We start from the raw sequence: 16,987 nt of genomic DNA, 5'->3' as shown, positions 1-16,987 counted from the left end.
TGGGCCGCTGCCGCAGAAGCCCTGCCTTGGCCGCGGCTGTAGCGGCCGTCGCAGCTGCCTGGCACGGCTTTTGCTCCGTTGGCGCAGATATTTGTTAATTTAATTTTTAAAAAATATTTATTGTTTTATTAGTAAAATTATTTATTCATCATCAATATTATTCTAGAGTTCTAATATTCAACATTCAACATGTTTATTGTTCTTTTAGTATTTTATATTTAGAGACGGAAAAATGGCTTTTAGATAAGGAAATTTTCATCTTTGAAGCCCTGTTTTATTGTAGTATATTGATGCTGGAATTTATTAGGTGGTCTGCTATTTATCGACTATGCCGAATTGATAAATTTCTAATTTTGTGCCTACTTTAATATATTTTAAAAAGATCTACTGAAAGATTTTAATGCACCGTTGTATCAGCAACAAAAATAACACTGAATATATTTAGAGCACCAAACAAATACATTGAAGACTAACACCAAATAATGTCTTCCCAATAACAAACCTCTAAATACAATAACAACAAAGACAAAAGAAACACATAACTATACAATAAGCTGAATGTTGCTGAAGATACTAAATTATACATGCATGCTTGAAGCAAGGATCTCAAACACTCCACTAGGACCTATAATTATTTACATGGATTCAACATACAAATAGGCCACACAAATAATTGAAGTTTTATGCTATATGATCTATTTGGGTTCTTTGCTCTTTGATGCCATGTCTTTTGGACTTGGTGATTTCCCCATGATTGCCTTCTTTGCTTTGACAATTTGGTGCTTGACCTTGGATATTATATTGTTTGAACGACGTGGAGAGGACTTAGCTGGAGCACTCTCTTTAGGAGCTTCTTCTTCTTCTACCTTTACAAAATCAGCAGATTTTGGAGACAAGCTTTCGTCAAGTGCAGTAACAGCAGTTGCAACCTCCTTGCTAACATCAGTATCTTTAGCAGCCATGATATAGTCTCCTTTGACACTTTCATCCTTGCTTTCCTTTTCTTCTTTGTCCTCAGATATCTTATTTTCCATTGGCAAATTATTCGAAGCATCACCCTCTTCACCAGCTGATTTAGCTGTTTCATCAGTAGTTATATTCTTGTTTGCTGAGTCTTCACACTTTTCTTTGGCAACTTCACTGCCGATCATGGCCGATGATGTGTTACTGCTCTCTAAGATCTCGCCATCATTCTGCTCAATTACTTCAACAACATCTGGAAATTTCTCAATCTTAGTGGAGGACTCAGCAGTGTCAGGAACATAAGAATGTTTTGAATTTTCATCCAAGACCACTTTGTTAACTTTCAAGATATCCTCTTTTTTGCGCTCTACTATTTCTAGGTCTTTTGAACTTTCCTTTCCTTCAAATCCATCATTAGTCCCAATACCATTATCAAGATTATTTGAAGACTCCACCAAAGTGATTGTATCTTCTTTCATCTCAATATTCATGTCTTTCACTATTTGTGGATGATCATCAATATCTCTGACAATCTCATCATTTCCGGGGTCTTTCACCTCCTCAACAATGCTTTCAGGAACTTGACTGATTACATTTGCATCATTGAGATTATCCATGGATACCTTATCTTCTAAGATGTCTTCTTCCTTGTCAACACTTTCAATGATCACATTAGGTTTTTCTTCTCTGGTTGATAATCCGGCAATCAAACAACCAGAATCAATCTTGTTTATTTCAGCAAGTGATTGTTCTTCAATTTGTGTTAGTTCATCTTGCTTCTCATTCTTGACCTCAACTGTTGCTTGTGAGATCTCGCCTGCAGTTTGTACAATTGAAGTGTGATTATTATCTGCATCTTCTTTCACCAGATCTACAATCTTTAACTTGGTGTCGTTTGCATTGTCTGAAGTGTCATCAAATGTTTCATTATCCCTCTCTTCCTCACCTAAGACTTGACTGATGTCATTTGTAGCATTAACTTCGTTTCTCTGCTTCAGTTCTTGCGTTTTAACTTCTGGTGCTGCTTCTTTCTTTTTATCTTCAAGCTCAGCTTCTGCCTTTCTACTCTCCTCAGCACTTTCAACAGCCGAAATATCACTTCTGGACTTGATTAGACCTTGTTCTCCGACATCTGCAGCAGCTTCTTGGTTATCATCTGCAAGTTTAACTTCTGGCTGTTTAGCATCTTCAGTTCCATCAGCTGAAGTACCAAAATCAATGGGGATTTGTTCTCCAACTTCTGTCACTACTTCCTCGTCACCTTCATTTTCAACCTTGGTCTCTCTGACATCATTGGATGTACAAATAACTGAAGTAGAATCATTTAGCTCGGTTGCAACTTCTCTTGGCATTTCCCAGTTCTCATCTGTGAGTTCAGGAACAATCTCTCTAGTTTTCACAGCAATTCCAATAGCTGAAGTAGGAGTACCAGAATCGCTTGGAAATTGCTGCTCAACTTCACTTTCTACTTCTGCCTTACCATCTTCAACTTTAGCTCCTATCTTTGTGAACTCTTCAATTGCAATTTGTTTCTCAGTTTCTGTCAGCAGCACTCTGTCTTCACCTGTAAGCTTAGGTTCTAACTTGTTAGCTTCCTCAGAAATTCTATCAGCTGAAGTGGAAATACTAGAATCACTTGGAACTTGTTCTTGAACTTCTATTGCTTCTGCTTTCACATCATCTACAACTTTAACTTCATTGTTTCCAACTTCATCAGCAGTAACAACAGCTAAAGTAGCATCAGTAACTTCAGTTGCAACTTGGTTTTCAGCTTCTGTTATCGCATCCTGGCTTTCGTCTGCAAGTTCAGCATTAATCTCCTCAGATTTCTCAGTAATTTCAATAGCTGAAATAGGACAAAATAAATCAGTTGGAAATTGTTGCTCAATTTCATTTTCTAGTTCTGCCTTACCATCTTCAACATTAGCTCCTATATCTGTGGATTCCTCAACTGGAATTTGTTTCGCATCTTCTGTCAGCGCCACTTGGTCTTCATCTATAAGCTTAGGTTCTAACTTTATGGTTTCCCCAACAATTTTACTGCTGCTTCTCACTGAAGTGGAAATACCAAAATCACTCTGAACTTGTTCTTGAACCTTCACTGCTGCTTCTTTCTCATCATCTTCAATTTTAGCTTCAGTATTTCCAACTTCATCAGCAGTAGTAACAGCAGCTAAAGCAACACCAATAGTCCCACTTGCAACTTGCTTTTCAGCAACTGTTATTGCTTCCTGGTTTTCATCTGCAAGTTCAGCTTCAATCTCTCTAGTTTTTTCATCTGTTTCAATCGTTGATGGACTAACGGAATCCATTGGAAATTGTTTCTCAACTTCACTTTCTACTTCTATCCTACCATCTTCAACTTTAGTTCTTACTTCTGTGGAATCCTCAACTGGAATTTGTTTCGCATCTTCTATCTGCACCACTTGATCTTCATCTGTAAGCTCAGCTTCTAACTTCTTAGTATCCTCAGAAGTACTAGAATCATTTGGAACTTGTTCTTGAGCCTCCACTGCAGCTTCTTTCTCATTATCTTCAATTTTAGCTTCAGTGTTTCTGAACTCTTCAGCAGTATCAACAGCTAAAGTAACATCACTAGTCTCACTTGCAACTTGATTTTCAGCTTCAGTTATCACTTCCTGCTTGTCATCTGCAAGTTCAGCTTCAGGCTCTACTTCCTGCTTGTCGTCATCTTCAAATTCAGCCTCAATCTCTCCAGATTTATCAGCAATTCCCATAGCTGAAGTAGCACTAGTGGCATCACTTGAAAATTGTTGCTCCACTTCTGTCTCTATTTCTGTCGTACCATTATAAATTTGGTCTCCTATCTCTATGAACTCCTCACTTGGAATTTGTTTTTCAGCTTCTGCAGGCACCCTTAGATCATCATCTATAAGCTTAGATTCTAGTCTGCTAGAATCACTTGGAACTTGTTCTTGAACCTCCACTGTTGCTTCTTTCTTATCATCTTCAATTTGTTCGAATGCTTCAGCAGCAACAACTAAAGTAACATCGCTAGTCTCACTTGCATCTTGCTTTTCAGCTGCTTTTTTCACTTCATACTTGTCATCTGCAAGTTCAGCTTCAATCTCTATGGATTTCTCAACAATTCCGATAACTGAAGTAGGACTAGTGGAATCACTTGGAAATCGTTTCTCTGTTTCTGTTTCTACTTCTATCTTGCCATTGTCAAGTTTAGATCCTGCCTCTATGGATTTCTTGCTTGGAACTTGTTTCTCAGCTTCTGCAGGCTCGTCTAGATCATCATCTACAGTCTTAGATTCTAGCCTTTCAGTTTCATCAGAAATTCCACTAGCTGAAGCAGAAGTACTAGAATCACTTGGAACTAGTTTATTAATCTCCACTGCTGCTTTTTTCTCATCATCTTTGATTTTTTCGAATTCATTGAAAGTACTAGAATCACTTGAAACTTGTTCTTGAACCTCCACCGTTGCTTCTTTCCCATCATCTTCAATTTGTCTGAATTCTTCAGCAATAATAGCAGCTAAACTAACATCACCAGTCTCACTTGCAACTTGCTTTTCAGCTTCTGTCATCACTTCCTGCTTGTCATCTGCAAGTTCAGATTCAATCTCCACAGATTTTTCAGTGATTCCAATAGCTGAAGTAGAACTAGTGGAATCACTAGGAAATTGTTGTTCCTCTACTTCTGTCTCACCTTCATCAAGTGTAACTCCAACCTTTATGGATTTGTCACTTGGAACCTGTTTCTCAGCTTCTGCTGGCATCTCTCGATCATCATCTGTATCCTTAGATTCTAGCCTTTCAGTTTCCTCAGAAATTCCACTAGAACCACTTTGAACTTGTTCTTCAACCTCCACTGCTGCTTCTTTCTCATCATCTTCAATTTGTCTGAATTTTTTAGAAGTAACATCACTAGTCTCACATACAACTTGCTTTTCAACTTCTGTTTTTACTTCCTGCTCGTCATCTGCAAATTCAGCTTCAACCTCTACAGATTTCTCAGCAATTGCGATAGCTGAAGTAGGACTAGTAGAATCACTTGGAAATTGTTGCTCCGCTTCTGTTTCTATTTCTGTCTTACCATTGTCAAGTGTAGTTCCTACCTCTGTGGATTCATCCCTTGGAACTTGTTTTTCAGCTTCTATAGGAACCTCTCGGTCATCGTCTATATGCTTAGATTCTTGCCTTTCAATTTCATCAGAAATCCCATTAGCTGAAGTGGAAGTACTAGAATCACTTGGAACATGTTCTTCAACTTCTACTGTTGTTTCCTTGTCATTATCTACAATTTTTTTGAATTCATTGTAAGTACTAGAATCACTTGGAACTTGTTCTTGAACCTCCACTGTTGCTTCTTTCTCATCATCTTCAGTTTGTCTGAATTCTTCAGCAGTAACATCATCAGTCTCACTTGCAACTTGTTTTTTAGCTTCTGTTTTCTCTTCCTGCTTGTCATCTGCAAGTTCAGCTTCAATCTCTATGTATTTCTCAGCAATTCCGGGAGCTGAAATAGGGCTAGTGGAATCACTTGGTAATTGTTGCTCCAATTCTGTTTCTACTTCTGTCTCACCATTGTCAAGTTTAGCTCCTACCTCTGTGGATTCGTCACTCGGAAGTTGTTTCTCAGCTTCTACAGGCACCTCTCGATTATCATCTATATGCTTAGATTCTTGCCTTTCAATTTCCTCAGAAATTCCATTAGCTGATGTGGAACTACTAGAATCATTTGGAACTTGTTCTTCAACTTCTACTGCTGTTTCCTTCTCATTATCTACAATTTTTTTGAATTCATTGGAAGTGCTAGAATCACTTGGAACTTGTTCTTGAACCTCCACTGTTGCTTCTTTCTCATCTTCAGTTTGTCTGAATTCTTCAGCAGTAACAGCAGATAAAGTAACATCACTAGTCTCGCTTGCAACTTGTTTTTCAGCTTCTGTTTTGTCTTCCTGCTTGTCATCTGCAAGTTCAGCTTCAATCTCTATGGAATCACTTGGTAGTTGTTGCTCCACTTTTGTCTCACCATTGTCAAGTTTAACTCCTACCTCTGTCGATTCGTCACTTGGAACTTGTTTCTCAGCTTCTACGGGCACCTCTCGATCATCATCTATATGCTTAGATTCTTGCCTTTCGATTTCCTCAGAAGTTCCATTAGCTGAAGCAGAAGTACTAGAATCACTTGGAACTTGCTCTTCAACTTCTACTTCTGGTTCCTTCTCAGTATCTACAATTTTTTTGAATTCATTGGAAGTACTAGAATCATTTGGAAGTTGATCTTGAATCTCCACTGTTGCTTCTTTCTCATCATCTTCAGTTTGTCTGAATTCTTCAGCAGTAACAGCAGATAAAGTAACATCACTAGTCTCACTTGCAACTTGTTTTTCAGCTCCTGTTTTCTCTTCCTGCTTGTCATCTGCAAGTTCAGCTTCAATCTCTATGGATTTCTCAGCAATTCCGAGAGCTGAAGTAGGGCTAGTGGAATCACTTGATAATTGTTGTTCCACTTCTGTTTCTACTTCTGTCTCACCATTGTCAAGTTTAGCTCCTACCTCTGTGGATTTGCCACTTGAAACTTGTTTCTCAGCTTCTACGGGCACCTCTTGATCATCTATATGCTTAGATTCTTGCCTTTCAATTTCCTCAGAAATTCCATTAGCTGTAGTGGAAGTACTAGAATCACTTGAAACTTGTTCTTCAACTTCTACTGCCGTTTCCTTCTCATCATCTACAATTTCTTTGAATTCATTGAAAGTACTAGAATTTCTTGGAACTTGTTCTCGAACCTCCATGTTGCATCATCTTCAGTTTGTCTGAATTCTTCAGCACTAATAGCAGCTAAAGTATCATCACCAGTCTCACTTACAACTTGCTTTTCAGCTTCTGTTATCACTTCCTGCTTGTCATATGCAAGTTCAGCTTCAATCTCCATAGATTTCTCAGCAATTCCAATAGCTGAAATAGGACTAGTTGAATCACTTGGAAATTGCTGTTCTGATTCTGTTTCTACTTCTGTCTCACCATTGTCAAGTTTAGTTCCTACCTCTGTGGATTCGTCATTCAGAACTTGTTTCTCAGCTTCTACCGGCACCTCTTGATCATCATCGATATCCTTAGGTTGCCTTTCAGTTTCCTCCAAAATTCCACTAGCTGAAGTGGAAGTACTAGAATCACTTGGAACTTGTTCTTCAACTTCTATTGCTGTTTCTTTCTCATTATCTGCAATTTTTTTGATTTCATTGGAAGTACTAGAGTCACTTGGAACTTGTTCTTGAACCTCCACTGTTTCTTCGTTGTCATCATCTTCAATTTGTCTTAATTCTTCAGCACTAACAGCAGTTAAACTAACATCACTATTCTCACTTGCAACTTGCTTTTCAGCTTCTGTTTTCATTTCCAGCTTGTCATCTGAAAGTTCAGCTTCAATCTCCACAGATTTTTCAGCAATTCCAGTAGCTGAAGTAGGACTAGTGGAATCACTTGAAAATTGTTGTTCTGCTTCTGTTTCTACTTCTGTCTCACCATCGTTAAGTGTAGCTCCTACCTCTGTGGATTTGTTACTTGGAACTTGTTTCTCAGCTTCTGTGGGCACCTCTTGATCATCATTTATATGCTTAGATTCCAGCCCTTCAGCTTCCTCCAAAATTTCACTAGCTGAAGCGGAAGTACTAGAATCACTTGGAACTTGTTCTTGAACCTCCACTGCTGCTTCTTTCTCATCATCTTCAGTTTTTCCAAATTCACTGGAAGCACTAGAATCACTTGGAATTTGTTCTTGAACCTTCACTGCTGCTTCTTTCTCATCATGTTCAATTTGTCTGAATTCTTCAGCAGTAACAGCAGATAAAGGAACATCACTAGTCTCACTCGCAACTTGCTTTTCAGCTTCTGTTTTCTCTTCCTTCTTGTCATCTGCAAGTTCAGCTTCAATCTCTATGGATTTCTCGGCAATTCCAAGACTACTGGAATCACTTGGTAATTGTTGCTCCACTTCTGATTCTACTTCTGTCTCACCATTATTTACATCTGTTGATTCATCCCTTGAAACTTGTTTCTCAGCGTCTGCAAGCACCTCTTGATCATCATCTATATGCTTAGATTCTAGCCTTTCAGTTTCCTCAGAAATTGTATTAGCTGAAGCACAAGTACTAGAATCACTTAGAACTTGTTTTTGATCTTCTATTGTTGTTTCTTTCTCATCATCTGCATATTTGCAGAATTCATTGGAAGTACTAGAATCACTTGGAACTTGTTCTTGAACCTCCACTGTTGCTTCTTTCTCATTATCTTCAAATTTTCCAAATTCACTGGAAGTATTAGAATCACTTGGAATTTGTTCTTGAACCTCCACTGCTGCTTCTTTCTCTTCATCTTCAATTTGTCTGAATTCTTCAGCAGTAACAGCAGATAAAGTAACATCACTAGTCTCACATGCAACTTGCTTTTCAGCTTCTGTTTTCTCTTCCAGCTTGTCATCTGCAAGTTCAGCTTCAATCTCTATAGATTTTTGAGCAATTCGGATTAATGAAGTAGGACTAGTAGAATCACTTGGACATTGTTGCTCCGCTTCTGTTTCTACTTCTGTCTTACCTTTGTCAAGTGTAGCTACTACCTCTGTGGTTTCATCCTTAGGAACCTGTTTTTCAACTTCTGTGGGCACCTCTCGATCGTCATCTATATGCTTAGATGTTTGCCTTTCAATTTCCTCAGAAATTCCATTAGTTGAAGAGGAAGAACTAGAATCACTTGGAACTTGTTCTTCAGCAGTAATAGCAGATAAAGTAATATCACTAGTCTCACTTGCAACTTGTTTTGATTCTGTTTTCTCTTCCTGCTTGTCATCTGCAAGTTCAGCTTCAATCTCTATGGATTTCTCAGCAATTCTGAGAGCTGAAGTAGGGCTAGTGGAATCACTTGGTAATTGTTGCTCCACTTTTGATTCTAGTCTCTGTCTCACCATCGTCAATTTTAGCTTCTACATCTGTTGATTCATCCCTTGGAACTTCTTTCTCAGCTTCTATAGGCACCTCTCGATCATCATCTATATGCTGAGATTCTAGCCTTTCAGTTTCATCAGAAATTCCATTAGCTGAAGCACAGGTACTAGAATCACTTGGAACTTGTTCTTGAACTTCTATTACTGTTTCTTTCTCATCATCTACAAATTTTCCAAATTCATTGGAACTTCTAGAATCACTCGGAACTTGTTCTTGAACCTCCACTGCTGCTTCTTTCTCATCATCTTCAATTTGTCTGAATTCTTCAGCAGTAACAGCAGCTAAAGTAACATCAATAGTCTCACACGCAACTTGCTTTTCAACTTCTGTTATCACATCCTGCTTGTCATTTGTAAGCTCAGCTTCAATCTCTATGGATTTCTCCGCAATTCCAATAGCTGAAGTAGGACTAATGGAATCACTTGGAAATTCTTGATCTGCTTCTGTTTCTACTTCTCTGACACCATTGTCAAGTTTAGCTCCTACCTCTGTGGATTCCTCATTTGGAACTTGTTTTTCATCTTCTGTCGGCACCTCTCGATCGTCATCTATATGCTTAGATTCTAGGCTTTCAGTTTCCTCAGAAATCTCATTAGCTGAAGCAGAAGTACTAAAATCACTTGGAACTTGTTCTTGAACTTCTGCTACTGTTTCTTTCTCATCATTTGCAATTTTATCTTCATCGTGTCGAGCTTCATCAGAAGTAACAACAGCTAAAGCAATATCACTGATCTCAGTTGCAATTTCAATTTGATTTCCAGACTCTGTTATCACTTCTTGGTTGTCAACTGCAAGTTCAGCTTCAATCCCTCCAGATTTCTCAATAACTCCAGTAGTTGAAGTAGGACTAGTGGAATCACTTGAAAATTGTTGCTCGTCACCAAGTTCAGCTCCTAGGTCTGTGGATTCCTCACTTTGAACTTGTTTCTCAACTTCTGCCGGCACCTCTCCATCATCTTCTATAAGCTTAGACTCTAGTCTTTCAGTTTCCTCAGCAATTCCATTAGCTGAAGCTGAAGTACTAGAATCACTTGGAACTTGTTCTATTCTATTGCTGCTTCTTTCTCTTCATCAACAATTTTACCTTCATTGTTTCTGACTTCATCACCAGTAACAACAGCTAAACTAACGCCACTGGTTTCAATTGCAACATGCTTTTCAGCTTCTATTATCAGTTCCTTGCTATTATCCACAAACTTAGCCTCAATCTCTTCTGTTTTCTCAGCAACTCCAGGAGCTGAAGCAGAACTAGTGGAATCACTTGAAAATTGATGTTCCATTTCTGTTTCCACTTTTGTATTAACATCTTCGGTTTTAGCTGCTATCTCTGTGGTTTCCTCAGCTTGAATTTGTTTCTCTTCCGCCGTCAAGACTTTTTGGTGATCATCCACAAGCCCAGAGACAAGCCCTTCAGTTTCCTCAGCATCTCCAGCATCTGAAGTAGTATAATTACTTGAATCTATTTCTTCAACTTCTGTGGCTTCTTTTTTCCCTTCTTCTTCAATTTTAGCTTCTGTATCTCTAGCTTCCTCGGCGATTGAGATAGCTAAAGTAGCGTCACTGGACTCACTCAGAGCTTGCTTTTCAACATCTATAGATACTTCATGGTCATCAACTGCAAGTTCTTTCTCCTTGGTTTCCTCAAATGGTCCAATTGCTGAAGCGGCAATGCTGGAAACTTGTTGCTCAACTCTATCTTGTATCTCCTGTGATTCCTCAACAATTTCGACAGATGAAGAATCAACAACTGATTCAATTGGAACTTTTTTTTCAATTTCATTTGCAACTACTTCGATACTGTCTGCAATTTTAGCCTCTAATTCCACAATTCCATCAGCAATTCCAATAGCTGAAGTAGCACTACAGGAATCAGTTGGAACTTGTAGATCAGCTTCTGTTCCTACTTCCTTTTCATCTTCAAGTTTAGCTTCTAGTTCTCTCGTTTCCTCAGTAACTGCAATAGCTGAAGAAGCAAAAATTGACTCAGTTGGAACATGTTCCTCAACATTTGTCGTCGTTTCGTGGTTATCACCTGTGAATTCTGCTTCTGCTTCTGCTGTAGTCTCCTGAGTATTAACAATTGATGAAGATACTTCCTTTTCACCTTCAAGTTTAGTTTCTGTTTCTCTTGTTTCCTCAGCAACTGCAGTAGTTGAAGTAGCAAAAATTGACTCAGTTGGATCTTGTTCCTCAACATTTGTCATTGCTTCATGGTTATCATCTGCGACTTCAGCTTCTGCTTCTGTAGTTACTTCAGCATTAACAATTGTTGAAGATACATTGCTTTCACCTTCAAATTTTGCTTCGATTTCTCTAGTTTCCTGAGCAACTGCACCAACTGAAGTAGCAAAAATTGACTCAGTTGGAACGTGTTCCCCAACATGTGTCGTCGTTTCGTGGTTATCATCTGTGAGTTCAACTTCTGCTTCTGTAGCTCCCTCAGTATTAACAATTGTTGAAGATACTTTCTTTTCATCTTCAAGTATAGCCTCTATTTCTCTCGTTTCCTCAGCAACTGCAACAGCTGAAGCAACAAAAATTGACTCAGTTGGAACATGTCCCTCAACATTTGTTGTCGTCTCGTGGTTACCATCTGGGAGTTCAACTTCTGCTTGTGTACTCCCCTCAGCATTAACAATTGTTGAAGATACTTCCTTTTCATCTTCAAGTTTAGCTTCCATTTCTCTCATTTCCTCAGAAACTGCAAACATTGACTCAGTTGGAATTTGTTCTTCAACATTAATTGTCGTTTCGTGGTTATCATCTGCGACTTCAGCTTCTGCTTCTGTAGTTCCTTCAGCATTAACAATTGTTGAAGATACATTGCTTTCACCTTCAAATTTTGCTTCGATTTCTCTAGTTTCCTGAGCAACTGCACCAACTGAAGTAGCAAAAATTGACTCAGTTGGAACATGTTCCTCAACACTTGTTGTCGTTTCATTGCTACCATTTGTGAGTTCGCCTTCTGCTTCAATCGTTGAAGATACTTTCTTTTCATCTTCAAGCTTAGCTTCTATTTCTCTTGTTTCCTCGGCAACTGGAATAGTTGAAATACCAAAAATTGACTCAGTTGGAACTTGTTCCTCAACATTTGTGGTTGTTTCACGGTTATCATCTGTGATTTCAGCTTCTTCTGCTTCTATAGTTCCTTCAGCATTAACAATTATTGAAGATACATTGCTTTCATCTTCAAGTTTAGCTTCTATCTCTCTAGTTTCCTGAGCAACTGCACCAACTGAAGTAGCAAAAATTGACTCAGTCGGAACATGCTCCCCAACATTTGTCACCGTTTCTTGGTTATCATCTGTGAGTTCAGCTTCTACTTCTGTAGTTTCATCAGCATCAACAATTACTGAAGGTAGTTCCTTTCCATCTTCAAGTTTAGCTTTCATTTCTATCGTTTTCTCGACGACTGCAGCAGATGGAGGAGCAAAATTTGACTCAGTCGAAACTTGTTCCTCAACATTTGTTGTCATTTCATGGTTATCAACTGCAAGTTCAACTTCTCTATTTTCCTCAACATCTTCAAGTTTAGCTTCTACTTCTCTCGTTTCCTCGGCAATTTCAGCAAAATTTGACTCAATTGGAACTTGTTCCTCAACCTTTAAAATTGCTGAAGTTACACTATCCAACTTAAGATCTGAAGATTTAGCCTCTAGATCTTTAGCTTCCTCAACAGTTGCAATAGCTTGTTCTTCTCTACTACTGATAGCAAATTCATCTTTAGCACTATCAGATTCGACCAGAAAAGCCTCAAGCTTAGCATTGGCAGCTGAAACTTCTTTGGCTGGGTATGCAGTATCCAGCGGCCTCTTGAGCTCAGCATTCTTGTCTTCAAAGCCTTCGATCTCGTCCTTGACGATCTCAATTGTCTTATTTGTAGCCTCTTCTGTGGATGAAACATCCACAGCTACACTGAAGGAATCAACTTCTTCTGATCTGTCCTCTCTTTCTGATGCTGAACATGGAGTTTTGGAGCAATCAACAACTGATTCATGCAGGTCTTTCGATTCTTGATGAACATAAGTTTCTGGTGAGATTGAAACCCCTGAACCAGAAATCTCACCATGATTATGAACTTCTGTAGTATTCTGGACAACCTCAGCAATGGTTGCATTCTTGTCTTTGAGCTCGTCTCCAGTCAAGTGTTTCTCATTGACAATTGTTTTCTCCTCGACAAACTGCACTCAATTTATGGAATGTTTTCATATGAATTTATGAACAAAAAGCAAAAGGTATCTTCTTCATTGTTATTGTTATTGTTGTTGTTCAGAAAAACAATATTTGCTCTAAACAAGTTCTAAGCCATCTGTTTAAAAAAATAGTGGCACATGGAAGAAGAAAACAACTAGAGACAGATCAGAAGAACACCAAGAGATCAAATCTGTCAGAAAAGAAAAGAAAAACACCAAAAGAATCATGCATTTAATTTCTTTTAAGAATACCAAAAATTACTCAAGAATAAAGTTTTCAATAAATTAATATCACATTAGGTTGGAGAGTAGTTAGAGTAAATGACAAAATAATTGAAGGGTTTAAAAGTGTTCTACAGCAACAACAATGGAAATTGCTCTCCTTAAAGACTAAAGAATCTCAACAGTTTTGTTCATTTTATAATTTTTGTATCAACAAAATCAAGAACTCCGAAAACATTTTCTGCCCATCAAAACCTCATGAAATTAGGACATTAATCAAACTTTTTCTTTTTTGGAGGAAAATTACAAAATACAAGGAGATCAGTGCTTAATCTGGAATGAGCACTAAGAGAAAGAGACATATACAATAAAAAAAACTCTCAAATATAGAGAAAATATACTTAAGAAATGAACAAGAAGAGGGATGGAACCATCAAAGGTAACTAATTAATATATATATATATATATATATATATATATTAATCTGTTTCAATCTCCTTAGAATATATATTTTTTGCAGCAAAAATCAGTATCACCACATAGCAGAAACCATGGAGGGGAGCTGTAAATGGAGGAAAATACACTTAACACATCCCAAGAAGAGAAAAGGAGAGGGGAAAAATGTCTGACAGAAATGGAAGGAAATACCCCATCTGTTGTCGTTTGATCTGGAAGCAAAGCTTCAGAATCCATGGACTCCAGAAGAGCTCAAGCTTCGAGGAGGAGGAGAAAGAAGAGAGAGACTGGCAGAGGAGAGAGTGAAAATTTTGTACAGTGTAGATAGAGAAAGCCAGAGGAGCTAGCTGCTCTCAATAATGAAGAAAGAAAGGAAGATATCAGTCATAGCTGTCAATGATGAGAGCTTGATCAGGCCATGCACCAAAAAAAAAAGGTAAATAATAATAATAATAATAAACTTTAGTCTTTTGATCCTTCCTTTAGTTGGATTCTTCCTGTATCTCTGTTTTTCAGTTTGGTCCTCATAGTTCACATAAAATCTATTAGTTCTACTGAAAGAAACTACAAACAAACTTGCATTAGTCTACGTATCTAACTCCTTTGATAGTTTGCTATTTAATGTGTAAGGCAGGTCCATCACGTTGTGGACAACAGAGACTGTACCAGATAGCGCATGAGATCGGTATTCCTCTTTCTTTCTGAATTTTGTTTCTTTGTTCTTATATTTTCCATGAAATATAAATGCACATTAAATGACAGTCTTGAAAAAAATCAACAGGGGTGGTTTTCGGTTTCCAATTCTGAAAAAGAAAAGTCTTCTGGAAAGCCGCCAAATATTTCGCATCGTTCACGCATGCAGACAGAATACTAAAATACTGATTCTTTGAAGTATTTGAGCTGGTATTTTTCTAAAGGATGCACTCGTATTTTTGAAATTTTCAAAAGACGTGCCATATTTTTTTGTATTTATCAAAAGATGTATTTTTTTCCTTCTAAAATATCTTTTTTATTTAAAAATATTATAAAAAAATTCTGCCGCATGATTGGGTAGGGTGGTGATTTTTTAAAATATTTTTTCTTGTTTTAAATATTTTTTAATGGAAAGGGTATTTTGGAAAAATTTTATAAATATGAAAAATATGGTATGTACTTTAAGAAATTCAGAAAGATGAGTGCGGCCTTTTGGAAAAATGTCCTTTCTTAAAGATCAGTTAACTTTTTCAGAAAATAAACTATATATTTAGTTTTGAACATTGAAGATCAGAGTTTAGAAAGGTTAGGAATTAATTAAAATGGAAAATATTAATTAAATATAAATTAATTGTTTTAGAAGTTCTTAGTGAAGGACCGAGTTCAGCAATTGTAAAATATAGCGGGGCTCTGAAGCAAAGTGCCAACATCACAGTTCTTCAGATTTTCTTTGGTCCGCATTATTTTTTAAGAGTCATTATCAGAGTTTTGGTTTTTCAAGCCTCCATGAATTATTAACAAAAAATTATTTGAAATTTTAGAATTGTAGGATGATGATTCTACCATTGAAAATATAAAATTTAATTAAGTTTGACAAGACAATATTCCTCATTTGATAGAATTCTTCTACATTGTTGACATATAAAACATATAATAGATGGATAAATGGAGGTCGAGATCGATGTTTTCTCTTCTATGCTTTTGATTTTTCGTCCTTTTTCGATAAACTTTATCCCCTTCTTTGTCTTCTTTTGATCCAAGATAATCTTTATTTAGATTCTTCGGGTAGACATACACTATTTAGTAACTTGTAATTAAGTTACTAAAATGCAATGACAAAATTGAGATGAGGAATTTATAGTTCAAATTGCAACAATAAAATTGTAATTTAAATTTTAATCAAAAAATTGAAATTGAAATTGATATATGTCTAAAAAATTAATGAAATTGTAAAATAAGATCTTTGTCAAAGAAAAATCTCATTATCAACAAGTGGTCTAACAAGAATATTCTTTACATTCTAATGAATATAAGTTTCATATCTAAATTAAGAGAAAAACAACTTCGAGATCAACTCTTTGATGCTCTTTTTTAAAATTGATGCATAATTTAAATATAGAAAAGAGCTTGTAAAACTCAAACTTTTTTCTTTTCTTTTGTCATCACTATTTTTTTTAAAAAAATTGAATAATAAATTTGTTAATGAAAATGACTTTACTATTGTTTCGGTTGAGAACTGCTTCGGGACACGTCACCGGACCTCCTCGATGGCTGGCTTTGAACAGTAGGTGATGACAAGGGCGATGACAGCTCCACAGTCGCCTGAGACCTCGCCGGAGCAAATGATGACCAGCAACAGCCTCAGAGACAGCTTGCAACCACAGAGACCGTCAGTAGGAAGGCCAGGGGGAGTGCCCTGGCGCGACCACTCCGACGATCAAGTTAGGGGCGGAGGAAGAAGATGATGAACAGTGGAAAAGAGAGAGCGGCTGAGGAAAATAAGAGTTCGAGAGAGAGAGTACCTACGGAGCGGAGTGGTCTTTTTAAAGAGAGATGAGTGTGCATACCTGTCACGTCATCATTTAAGAAACGTCTCATCATGATTAATGAAGTGGCAGGAATAATCGAGTTTGTTGTCCCATCGCCGGTAAAGTAGTATATCGTCACCATCTGAGTGTACAGCGGGGCAAGCCGCAGAGAAATAGTTTTGATTGATGGGGGGGCCAATGGCGGAGCCAGCCCGGATAATTTACCTGGGCTGATTCGAACTATTGGACTACGCCGATGGGATACCCCGGGCTACTTCTTAAATTTTTTTCTTCTCCTCCCTAAATCTAAGGTTTTTTTCTTCTCGTCGCCGTCAGACCACCCGGGCTACAGCCCGGGTACAACAATGTCTGGCTCCGCCCTTGGGGGGGGGGGCGTGGGCTTGTCAGAGATCATGATGAGGTGGGTCAGGGCACTATGAGGAGTGTGATCAAACCAGAGCGCTGTAAATATGAACAGATGTGATCCGGCATGTAGCTAGCCGAATGGAGGGATTCGGCAGGTAGTTAGCCGAATGGAGGGATTCGACACGTAGTTAGCCGAATGGAAGGATTTGGCATGTAGTTAGCCGAATGGAGGAATTCGGCACGTAGTTAGCCGAATGGAAGGATTCGGCAGGTAGTTAGCCGAATGGAGGAATTCGGCACGTAGTTAGCC

At 37.9% G+C, this 16,987-nt stretch overlaps 1 protein-coding gene across 1 annotated transcript; it reads right to left on the bottom strand.

Moving 5' to 3' along the window:
- Window positions 1-415: 415 nt before the first annotated feature.
- Window positions 416-14,167, bottom strand: LOC141820694 (uncharacterized). The gene is given in 6 exon segments (XM_074708061.1): window positions 416-2,809; window positions 2,876-6,742; window positions 6,745-8,887; window positions 8,889-9,982; window positions 10,048-13,120; window positions 14,003-14,167. Coding segments are annotated over 6 exon segments (12,336 nt in total). The 5' UTR covers window positions 14,048-14,167; the 3' UTR covers window positions 416-695.
- Between the last annotated feature and the right edge of the window lie 2,820 nt (window positions 14,168-16,987).

The sequence above is a fragment of the Curcuma longa genome, unplaced genomic scaffold, assembly GCF_044706935.1.
Source record: "Curcuma longa cultivar G26 ecotype Majalengka, Jawa Barat unplaced genomic scaffold, ITB_CL_G26_1.1 utg509_np1212_2302976_RagTag, whole genome shotgun sequence".
NCBI classification, from domain to species: domain Eukaryota; kingdom Viridiplantae; phylum Streptophyta; class Magnoliopsida; order Zingiberales; family Zingiberaceae; genus Curcuma; species Curcuma longa.
The sequence above is the reverse complement of the archived record's forward strand: the minus strand, read 5'-3'. Positions and strand labels throughout refer to the sequence as shown.